This window comes from Pinus tabuliformis, chromosome 6 (genome assembly GCF_031772625.1).
Source record: "Pinus tabuliformis cultivar Carrire ecotype Pingquan chromosome 6, CPIR1, whole genome shotgun sequence".
Lineage (NCBI taxonomy): Eukaryota > Viridiplantae > Streptophyta > Pinopsida > Pinales > Pinaceae > Pinus > Pinus tabuliformis.
This window is the reverse complement of record NC_142292.1, coordinates 194733589-194745900: the sequence shown is the minus strand read 5'-3', so window position 1 is coordinate 194745900 and position 12312 is coordinate 194733589. Positions and strand designations below refer to the sequence as shown.

Genomic DNA, 12312 nt, shown 5'->3' with positions numbered 1-12312 from the left:
ACAAGAAATATGAGAGAATAGTAGCTTCCTTCTAGTAGCAACTAGAAAATATAGTAAAGGTAGTAGCCTTTAGCAAGTAGTCTACACATTCGCAAAAACCTACACCAATGCAAAATGTAAAGATTCTTTATAATAATAAGAAGACGAAGCAGATTTCTCCTAAATTGAATTTCCACCTAAAACTTTTAGTATCTCTAAGTGTTATTTGTAGGTGTGTTGATTTTTTACTTTACTTCATGCACTATTACTTTGCTAACTCAACTAAATATTGATAAAATTGTGAAAAGATGACAAATAATCTGCATATAAGTTTGTTGTCTTCACTAAAATCATGTGCATACCGATATTGCTTCAAATAATATTGTGTATAAATCTCTAAGAATGCATTTAAAATCTCTTTTACCTAGTCATTTTACACCTTCTCAATATTATTATATTCTTTTTTTTAATATAGACCATTTAATATATATATGGAAGAGTTTGTACCTCAACGAAAATGGTACAAACTCTTCCCATTAAAAATGACAATGAACAATAATCTTATTGATAAGAATTGGAGTCAATTCAGTCCCTGTTAACCTGATTCGTGCTTTGTTAGCCAAACGAGATTGTGTTGAGAATATCTATCGCTCTCCATGATAACTCAATTTATAAGCTTCGAAATTCTAAAATGTGGAATTTCGAAAAACTAATCCAATATCTGATAGTAGACCAAAAAACTGATAAAGTTCAAAAATAAAACTTTGTTATTCTTTGTTCTTTGGGCATTTCTTAATTCCTGTATGAAAGCCATAAAATGGTACGATGATGAACTTTGTCATTTCGAAAAAATAAGATTTTACAAATAAACAATAAATCATTGGAATTTTTCTACCATTGTCATTTAAACAAAATTGCACTAGCAAATTACGAGAGAAAATGTTATTTCAAAATAAGATTTTACAAATAAACAATAAATCATTGGAATTTTTCTACCATTGTCATTTAAACAAAATTGCACTAGCAAATTACGAGAGAAAATGAAAATAACAGCACAAAATACTAAATAAACAAAGTTGAAAGCACAAAACATTCTATGAACAGAAAGTACTCCAAGAAATCTTTAGATATAATCTAGATCTACTGAAAAATTGAAACTTATTTTCCAGCTTGGCACAACACAACTGAATTTATTTGCCACCCTGACACCACACAATTGAACACCATTATATCAAATGTGGTAGATCAAATTAGTTTCTTTTGCATCAGCGAGCCACACAATTGAACACCATTACATCATATGTGGTAGATCAAATTAGTTTCTTTTGCATCAGCCAGAATTCTAGATGCTCTATGTCAATTTGGCTCTGCACAAATAGCCATGTAGCAGACCAAACTAGTCCCTAGTCCACTCAGTACACAATAATAATATAATAATCAGAGCCATTTCAATCCAATCCATCATTCATGAGGTAATCACCACCTTAATTTGGCAGGCAGGTACTGCAGAAAACAACAATAAGAGAGTCAATTCAGAGTCAAACTTTCTAGACAAATCAGCTCAATTTGTACAGAGAGTGCAGCTTCAAATGAATTCATATTGCAGGAAAGTGGTAGAATGAATGAATACCAAGACCAACCTTATCAATGAGTGATTGATAATATGGCTTCACTTCCTCCACATCAATTCTAACTTTACTCTTGCTGTATAAGTCATATTTACTGTTCACATGAAATAAATAGTTATCAGAAATACACTCAAGATTATAACAGTTAGGATAACTTATAAGTAAAGAATGAAGCAATGCTCCGTTTCTTCTTACTTGAATATTTTAACCCACTTGAGCATCTCTTTATCTTCATCGTTCAGCAAGTGCATGTACGCACCTTCATGATAAAGAGCTATATACATCATCCATTAGATGTCTTATAATTAGTCCAGTCAAATCAGAATTTTCAGGATTACAAAGAAAATGAGATATTGTTTTGCTTACAATAGAAAGAGTGAAATCTTATGATGAAGAGAGCTGCAGGAGGTAATGTTGTGTTATTCATTTTAGCCACCTGTTCCATCCATAAATGAATAAAACAATCAAACATTCTATGTAGACACAAAATTAACTGATATGTTGGCTTATTTTCTGAAAGTATATTACCAGGTACATGTACTCATCGTGACCCCATGACATAAGAACGTTGTCCAGTCCACATTTTTCAGAGTACACCCCGTATTTTGTGTTGTATTTTGAGTTGTGAAAATCTGGATTGTCCTTGAAAAACTACACACAACAATATGAAAAAGCTTTTAATTATTGGTATATTATAAGAACTTTGTAATGGACCAAGAACAAAGTTTTAGAAAAATACCAAGTTGCAAAATGAAGAGAGAAGATAGATATACATTACCTCGTGGTGAACAATGGTTTCACTGAAAGGGCATCCCAAAGGAAAAGTGTCACCTGTATAAATTAAAAAATGTAAGTTTTTTTTTATTAGACATGATTAACAACCAATCCAGTCCATTGCCTAGAAGAATCCAGCATTTGCCAATTATAACTAAAATATCATCCAGGACTCCTTAGGAAGCTAAATGCATGAGAGATGTAAATGATGGATACATTCCATTTCATTTTACAATGGGTAATATTCAATGAGCTCTCACCTACAACTGCCCATTGAGGCTCCCCTCCAAAGTCCGGATGCAGTAGTACCTTGCCCAGATCTGCATGCATTTTTTCTTAATCACAATTTGATCTATAACCCAATCACAACACAACTAGAAGTATAATCCTATGGCATATACTGAAATAGATTATTATTCAACTAATCATGCTATTTCTGGTAGAGAATCTCAGTTAGTATGAACGCAAAGAGTTAGATGGGGTGTAACTCATTATACCATGGATGAGGCCAGTCAAATGAAGCCAATCTTCGTTTGGGTAATCTTTACGAATAGCCTCTGCTGTTTGTAGGAGGTGTTCTATTTGAGATTCATCGAGGTCAGGGTCACTTTCATCTACGAACTCGTTTAAGAGTTCACAGCATTCCCAGATGCTCATAACAGTTTTGTCAAGCTTACCATAATGTTCGCGCTTATTTAATGCCTACAACCAGACACGAAAGAAAACATCAATGTTGTTGGTTTTAGAGCCTTACAATTCAATCAAGAAAGAAATGAAATTAGGAATCTGAATCAAACACACAAGTAACACAAAGAATTTTAAGTGGTAAAACTTTGAGTACACCAATGTGGGTAACCCAAATCTTATTACACGTGAGTACACCAACATGGTAACACAGTTTTGATGTAGTACAGATGTCAAGCAGAGATTTTTCTAAGTACACCAACATGGTAGCACAGTTTTGCCTCTCAGATTGATTTCAGTATATTATTGTAGTTCTACCGTGCAGAATTACGAAGAGGGAGATTAGCTTTACCGGAATAATTATAATCAAGGGAGACACTAGCTACGTAATTAAGGGATACATGAGCAATTTGTCGTTGACAGAAAATGAGAGTGGAGAACTTACGCAATCATATGTCTGGTTGATGTGATTAAGTCTGTAAAACTCTTGCACACCAGCCCGCCTCTCGCTTTCGCTTTCATAGTTTCTGTTAGTGCTCAACCATTAGTTTTTCACATAATTTGTCATGGGACGATCTAGCTGGTAAAATGTTTTGTAAGGTTTCAATACCTGAAAGTCTGACCAAAGGCATTGCTGTCTGGTGTGACAAAACCACCATCCAACTGAAGAACGTGGGATTGTGAATGGTCGAGTTCGTCCTGGCCTGTTTGAGTTTTGTTGATATCATTTCCTTCTAGGAGGGGATCTGCAAAAGTATTTATTTAAAACATGAAATAAAATCATCTCATCGGATTGGTAATAATTAATAATCGTTTTTAATAATTGTGTTCCCTTAATATATTGATCGATGATGAACATTCACTAAGATTTATATCATTTATCCACTATAAAGTAAGAAATTAATTAAATATATTGATTGATGATTAATATTCATTAAAATTTATATCATTTATTTACTATTGAATATGTAAAAAGTAAAAAATTAATTAGAAATTTTTAAAGAATTAATTATAATGCTGTAAGGACTATATTACAATACAGATGAGGGAATAAAAATTCATTGCATTTCAACAGAAGGTGATGACCTTGAACGATGATTGTCATCTTCAATTGAATTATGTCTGCAGGCTGCTCTGCTTTGTTAAAATTCTGATTGTTTCACTGAAAGGGCCTGCAAGGAAATCAATATATTTGTTTCCATACTTTGAGATTACAAACAAAATTAATAAAAGTGATTTCCTTCATCACCGTTAAATAACACAAATCAATCTGCAATCAATATAAAGACAAGAAAATGGAGAGAAATTTTCAAGCATACCGCAACTCTGGTTCGAGCACAATTGGAAGGAGGCTAAGAGCACAATTTAGGGATGTTGTATATATAATGGAGACGGCTTGTTAGGGCTTGCAATGCCACCTCAGCAGAATCAGGAGAATGAGTCAGAAAGCATATCCGATTCCAGAGATATTTGACATCTCAGGGTTGAGACAGACCTGGAAAACGTGCCAAATGTGGGTCTCCACTGTGTGTTATTATGAATGATAAAGTTAGATTAATGTGGGTCTCCACTTGTGTGTTTTATTAATAATTAATTCAATCTCATACAACGAAACTTAAACTTATTAATAATTAAATATTTTCAGGTTCCAGAGGTGGCACGTAGGGTTGGATGAGATAATGATGATGCTGATGAGGATGATAATCACAAATGTTGGTGAGATTCGCAGTGTTGGGCAACCAGCAACATTCTAACAATTTGACAGTCAATATTATACATATCATACAATTTGACAGTCAATATTATACATATCATAGGGATAACATCGACCTACTAAGAAAGGAAAATAATTTTTTATTTTTAAATAATCTTTTGGAATGATTGTTTTTTCCTTTAATTTTTGGGTCATTTTTAGTTCATGGAAATTATATTTATCTAACTAATTTTTGTATAAAAAACTATCAACATTTATCTATTAACTAAAAATTTTTTTCTTAAACATCTAATTGTAAAATAAACCAGTTTTTAAAAGGGTTTAATTTAATGGTATTCATCCAGCTGTCTTGAAAATTGACAAGGCAAGGCTCAAAACTTAATAGGTGTGCTAACAATTTTCAGAATACTCTTGAAAAACATTGATTAATTTAAAAAAAAAAAAAATCAAAAAAAAGTCCAAACTTCCAACTAAGTTTATAAACTTATGTTAAATAAATTAAGGAATTTAAAACATGATTTATATAACATATTAGTGCTCACCCTTGGAAATAATTACCAAATTTTCATTATCATTACCAAAATCTCGTTATCATTGCCAAACCTTCATATTGTTAAAATGTGTGTGCATTTGTATGTCCATCCTTATTATATAGACTTTGATCCATCATGAGCAACATAGAGGCTTTGAATTTTATACAATATAGTTGATTAGCATGAGGAACATAGTACCATGTTTTGCGTTTGAATTTTAATAGTTTGCTTATATTTTTAATAATATTTTATTTTTTATTAAAGTTTTATTTTAAGTTTTTTAAATAAATATATAGATTATTTTATAGTAAAGTTATTTTTATTAAATAAAGTTTATTTAATAGATATTTTGTAAATATAATAATTGTTAAAATGTTTATTTTAATGTTTTAAATATTAAAAAGTTTTTTCATTAGATAATTTATACAATGTGTTTATGGGAAAATGTCACATCAAATGGGCAAAGGATATATAACCCAATTGAGAGGCCCAAGCTCTCCCTTATCTAGGATAGTTGAATCGTTTGAATTATATGGCCGAACAACTAATATAGATGGGATTTAATGTTAAGGATGAACAAAGAATGCAATGGAAAACATTTAAAACATTATTCTACAAACTATGATGTAAAGAACTATAATTTAACAAACAAGATTAGTCCATGTCTACTAAATAACAATTCAAACACTAATCTATAAAGTAATAAAGCAAAAGAAAACAACAATTCAACAAATAGGATTAGAAAAAAATCTACTAAATGACAACATTAGAAATCTATGATAATTGTAGAAAGGAAAAGATTAATTGACATTGAAAAAAATAAAGAAGAAAGAAATTACATTGAGCTAATAAAGGAGTATGTTTATGTATAGAAAAGTCCATCAATACACAAATTCTCATCATATGAGTCCATTAGGTTCACAGTTCAAACTACTCCTTATATGGAAATCATGAATTGATGCTAACAACTAATTTAATTAACTTGAAATCGAAAGAAACAAATCTAACATACTATGCTCTACAAATGGAAACTATACCTCCCCCGCCTTGGCAAGAATAATCAAAGAAGTATACAAGTCTCTTAAGAAAAGGAATTGACCTAATCTAGCTCGAAATAAGAAAAAACAAATCTAATCTAATTTGCAAAAAGAAAATCACTACTCACAAAGTAGTTCAAGAAACAAATGAAATCTTTTGACAAAATCTTAGCTAGGAAAATGGAATCTCAATATGAAGAATGGAGCAAAAATATCTTTTACAAAATATTTATCCCTCTTACATATATAATTTCCCAACCCATAATCCCTAAGGCACTACTCATATGTATAGTGTGACAACATTCTCTCTTCCATCTATGAGAAGAAGGGAGGATTAATCATGAGCCTTAAGTTGGTTCTAGTTTTGACATGTAACTATTAGTAATAGACCCCAATTAATTAAAGGAGATATATAGTGGTTATGGTGCACGTGTTGGCCACGGGAAATTCCCAACTCCCTTGAATTAAGTTAATTTCATTGACATAAAAATAGAAGATTTGAGGGAGAAGAGGGTTGGGTGGCTAAACCCTAATCACTTGGCCCTCTGGTTCATGCCTCTTTCCTTTCACATTGTCATGATATACATCCTTTTATGGTGATGACAATGTATTTTTGTTGGGGCTCTCTTTGCATTAGGTTTGGATGCTTTGTTGTGCCCTTTTATGTGTGTTGTTCTAGCCTTTTGTGCTTTCATCGGCGTCTTTGCTACCATCACTCTACTTCGGGCCAAGTTTTTGCTCATGGTCTCGTTTGGGCGAGTCATTGATCTGCCTCTTATCACTGTCATTTTTTTCTTTTTCAAGGGATGTTTGTATTATTGCCCTCTTGGTTGTCACTATGGGTTTTTCGTTGGGCTTTGATGCCCTGTTTTATTTTGTTTGAGGCTTCGTTTTGGGGGTTTTCTCATGGGCTATCAAGGCGGCCTATGTCCTATTATAGTTTTTATGAGATTTCAGGTAATGTTTGTTTGGATATTTTTACCTCATTTGTTAGCCATTTTTTGTGGAGTAGGTATCTTGAAATATGCTTGTTTCCCTGATTAGTCATGAGGCTTTATTGTTGAAATGTGTTCAACATATGAAAAATATAACTTTGTTCTTCTTTTTGATGAATAAAATTATGGGTTTCTTTTCTCCTGACAAAAAAAGTTAATTTCATTGACATGGTGATGACACATATTACTTATTACTAATTTCACATCTTTCCATTTCATAACTAATCAATTATAGTCTCCAATTGGTGGCCTCTTAGAATTAAGATCATTGGGTTACTACTCCTACCACCTTTGGTTGTTCTTTTTTGTATGTCCATCATTTGATCATATCCTTTATCTCCTATATATCATTCTTGTCTTGAGTGTTTCCTTCCTGTTTGGGTTTCCTTTTCATCTTTCTTGTGATACGTTGTTTCTACTTGTGTAGTGTGAATCTTGAGTGTTTTCGTTTTTAACTACTTGTTGAAAAACAAATATTATAATTTGAGTCTTGAATGGCATTCTACAATTGGACAAGGAGCTAAGCTCGATAATCAGGTAACACTCCATTCTTTAGTTTAGAGTGTATGATAATGAAGTGCATATGTGCAGCTTATGCCAACAACAATATGTTTTTGGTGATTACTAGTCATCAAACATTGGTGGTATAGCTTCAAATTTTCTAGTGATAAAATTGTGGACACTAGTTGATGTGTGTAACTAAAAATGGGATCAATGATGGCTCATCACTAGGTCACATTGATATGGATAAGACATTGGGTGCTAGGAAAGATACCATGATGAATGGCATGCAAGATAAAGTTGTGAAATGAAATCGATCCACCACACAAAGATGTCACTTAAATTGATGCTTTCTCAAATTTCCCTGAGGCTTGGGAAACATGATTTTCCCTCCCTTATGGTTATATTAGTAGATTTGTCCATTTTAATTTCACTCTTTAACTGAGTGATTCATGCCATGGTGCATGTCTTTTTCTTAAATACAAGCAAAATAAACCCAAATCGTTCAACTCTCTATCTAAAATAGGGGTTGAGGCTTTTAAAGTTAGGGCATGAAGTCCCTCATACCCATCATTTGTGGATATGAGGGTGGAGCTTATAACCTAAGGTGAGGTAATAATCTCCCACATCTCTTTTCCTAATATATAAGAGAATAATTCATCTTCCACTTCTTGCCTTTTCTTCTTATCTTTCTAAACCCCCATGGCCACCATTTCAACTTGTCCCTAGCCTACTAAATACAAGCTCTAAGCTTGGTGTAGCCTATATATGGTGGATTGACAACTTGGGGAAAAAATTGTGGATCTAGTGAAGGTGACCATATTAATGGATAAACTTTCAGCTATTTGGGAACTCTTCGAGGACAAAGAATGAAATATTGTGGAGGCTAGAGGATAATTTATTGGATGGAGATCTTTATTTATTAGTATGTCATTGTTTGAAGCTCATAATCCTCATATATTTTAATGTATGTTCTTCACCTAGGGTGGTCTACTCCCTAAATCTCTTAACTTAGTTGAAGCTTACCTTGAGCCTAGCAAAGGGATTTGATTTTGTGATTGTCCACCTAAATAAATGTTCTCACTATGGTTACCTCATCACTTTAAGTGTTTCTAAAGTTATTAACACTTTAAAGAAATGATGCATGCATGGGATATAGCTTGAAAGAATGCAAACCAAGTGATGTCTTGTCATAGGTTCACTTTGTAGTCTCAAGGTTACCTAATTTATTTGATTCCCGCAATGTTATTTTGTATGGGAAGGAATGTAAGGAAATGTTGAGCCTATGATACATGATCTAGCCAAACCACATGAGATTCGAGAGAGAGAGAGATCTAGGTATCATATCACTGATACTTAAAGGGCGTGAGAGATGAGGATACACTGCCACATTGTAAGGACAAGTGTTAGAGGATCAAGAAATTGGATACTGGGGGGAAAATACAAGCCATCATTATGGATAAAGGTATTCCAATCACAATAGGAAGCATTTACCATACGCATGGATGACTAGTGGGAAATCGAGGATTAGACTATTGGGACAACATAGCAAGAGTGATGGCATTTAGTCCAATGAAAAAAATATGACAATGAAAACTTTAGTGACTATACACATGGATGGCTAGCAAGATAATGGGGAGGAAAATATTTATATTCACCAATGGGAGATGAAGTAGGGAGTTTCAATGTTAAAGTGAATGACAACTTTCCATGTGTCGAGGCGTTATTTCAGCATAACAATGAGTTCGAGGTTAGGATGTTAGGATCGAAATGTATATGTTCTATTGATAAATATTGATAATTTGATTACTTATTTATGTAGATGGTTGGTGAGGAGTAGAGAAAATAAGTGTCATGAAATAATCGTTCATAGTAGTGATGTACTGGTCAATAATTGATCCAATTAGATCATTATATTGTTTTTTATCCATCTTGATGCTTTCAAAGTAGAAAAAGTAGAAGAATCTTGACCCACATGACCATTTTAACCTGTGGGATATAGTTTGAAAGATTGGGGTTTGAAACCTTCCTGAAGTAGTTTGAGGCATCAAATAACTTTTTTTTGGAGTAAAACTTTATCAATTAAGAACATCACCTTTACAAAGATATATTTCAAATAGTGCAAGAATAACCTCAATCAGATTTTGTATGCACAAGATGATCCCGCATCAAAGCTCATTATTTCATGGAAAAGGGGCAAGCCACATCATCATGATGAACAAGAAAATAGAAAATCCTATATTGTAACTCTACTTAAGAGTTGAAGGACTCAAATCTAACCACTAGTAGGCTATCAAATTGTGTTATAATTAGGCCACTAGGAGGAAAAAAGTTTCCATTCTATTTGAGTGCATTTTTTTTACAGATGAACAGAGTATCCCAGAATGGATAGGGAGAGAGAAAATAGTGCATTGTAGTAGCCCATATGCCACAAGTCTCACTTCTTTGTACTTTCATCCACTTTCCATTCAGAGAAAGAGAGTAAAGAAACCTCACCTTCCAATTGGGATTTCTCCTGAAAGAGTTTCTACATATTTTATCTATTGCATGCATAAGCATAACATAATAATTTAACAAATCCAAAAACTTAAAGATAAATTAACCCTCATAGTGTATATTTTAAATTTTAAGTACAATTTCATTAGATCTGTTGTGATGAACTATCTAGTGGAATATCCTTCGCAGTTTACAGATTATATTAGCATCAGAACATGTATCTTTGGGTATATTGTGGGGATTTCCAAGGGATATACATCAACTAAGCCAAAAGTCACAAAACCCTAGCAATGGTTGATGAATTTGTCAATAACCCTCAAGATCCCCTGGAGGAGAGGTTTGTGTGGTTGGAAGCATAAGTCACAAATATAAATTGTAATGTGAACCTCCTCATTGCAACCTTTATCAATAATTTTGGGTTATTTGAAGAAGATGGAGATTCTAATGTAGAGGTCAAATCAGAGGGGAAATTAGCACATCAGGAAGAACTAGAAAGGGAGTCTAAGAAAGTGACACAAAAAGGATCAACCTAGTTAGAGTATTATGAACCATTCACAAACCTTATTGAAAATGCAGGTGCAGGTAAACATCAATTCATATCAAGGTGAGATTGATGATTTGAAGTTAAATCACTAGTTACAAGATTTAAAATTTTATTTTAGTGTTCATCATGTAGAGGAAGAACAAAAGATTTTGTTTTCTTGGTTGAATTAAATGGACCTTCCATTGACGTGGTGAGAAATCCTTATAGAGACCTTGAGGTTGGAGAAGATCCACTAGTTACTAATTGGGAGGATTCCAAAACCCTCATAAAGCCATAATTTCACCCTATTTAGTATGTAGAAGACCATTGGATCCAATGGCATTACATTAGGCACAAATAAGGATAGACAAGAAGTCAAACATACTCCTTAAGTATTTGGGGGGTCTACAGATCCATCTATGGAAGCAAGTGATGTTGTTCAAGCCCATATTGGTGGACGAAGCTTGTGTCCATGAAAAATACCTAGAGAATATAGGCCGAAAGGAGGGTCTTTCAAGTGGGTCCAAGTAGAAAGAGAACCAAGAAGCTTCCAAGTAAGGTAAGAAGAAGTGGAAATGGGGGGAATACAAAAAGAAAAATATCCAAAACATGTTATTACAAAGATTCCTACAACCATTATAACATTGATGGTCATACAAAGGATAAGTGTTAGAACATAAGGATATGTGTTCTATTGATAAATATTAATAATTTGATTACTTCTTGATGTAGATGGTTGGTGAGGAGTAGAGAAAATAAGTGTCATGAAATAATCATTCATAGTAGTGATGGACTAGTCAATAATTGATCCAAATTAGATTATTATATTGTTTTTTATCCATCTCGATGCTTTCAAAGTAGAAAAAGTAGAAGAATATTGACTCACATGACCATTTTAACCTGTGGGATATAGTTTGAAAAATTGGGGTTTGAAACCTTCCTGAAGTAGTTTGAGGCATCAAATAACTTTTTTTGGAGTAAAACTTTATCAATTAAGAACATCACCTTTACAAAGATATATTTCAAATAGTGCAAGAATAACCTCAATCAGAGTTTGTATGCACAAGATGATCCTGTGTCAGACCTCATTATTCCATGGAAAAGGGGCAAGCCACATCATCATGATGAACAAGAAAATAGAAGAGTCCATATTGTAACTCTACTTAAGAGTTGAAGGACTCAAATCTAACCATTAGTAGGCTATCAAATTGTGTTATAATTAGGCCACTAGGAGGAAAAAGGTTTCCATTCTATTCGAGTGCATTTTGTTTTATAGATGAATAGAGTATCCGAGAATGGATAGGGAGAGAGAAAATAGCACATTGTAGTAGACCATATGCCACAAGTCTCACTTCTTTGTACTTTCATCCACTTTCCATTCAGAGAAAGAGAGTAAAGAAACCTCACCTTCCAATTGGGATTTCTCCTGAAAGAGTTTCTACATATTT

At 33.1% G+C, this 12312-nt stretch overlaps 1 protein-coding gene across 2 annotated transcripts; it reads right to left on the bottom strand.

Annotated features, from left to right (window-relative positions):
• Positions 1-1087: 1087 nt before the first annotated feature.
• Positions 1088-4417, bottom strand: LOC149258126 (putative inositol oxygenase). Of its 2 annotated transcripts, none has more exons than XM_089414734.1 (12): positions 4385-4417; positions 4152-4237; positions 3676-3811; positions 3511-3592; positions 2879-3083; positions 2642-2701; positions 2386-2438; positions 2136-2258; positions 1974-2043; positions 1803-1881; positions 1620-1701; positions 1088-1482 (listed from the first exon to the last, which is right to left on the bottom strand). In XM_089414734.1, exons 2-12 carry the CDS (start codon positions 4168-4170, stop codon positions 1456-1458), a joined length of 936 nt encoding a protein of 311 aa, XP_089270860.1. In that variant the 5' UTR covers positions 4171-4237; positions 4385-4417; the 3' UTR covers positions 1088-1455. The 2 variants fall into 2 exon arrangements, with proteins under 2 accessions (XP_089270860.1, XP_089270863.1); XM_089414737.1 differs by having other exon boundaries at positions 1803-1866.
• Between the last annotated feature and the right edge of the window lie 7895 nt (positions 4418-12312).

Excerpts from the sequence above, each read along its gene's own strand:
- LOC149258126 (XM_089414734.1), bottom strand. Across the intron at positions 3,593-3,675 it reads GCCTTTGGTCAGACTTTCAG|AAACTATGAAAGCGAAAGCG; the intron begins GTATTGAAACCT and ends GAGCACTAACAG. Across the intron at positions 2,702-2,878 it reads TTTGACTGGCCTCATCCATG|ATCTGGGCAAGGTACTACTG; the intron begins GTATAATGAGTT and ends AAATGCATGCAG.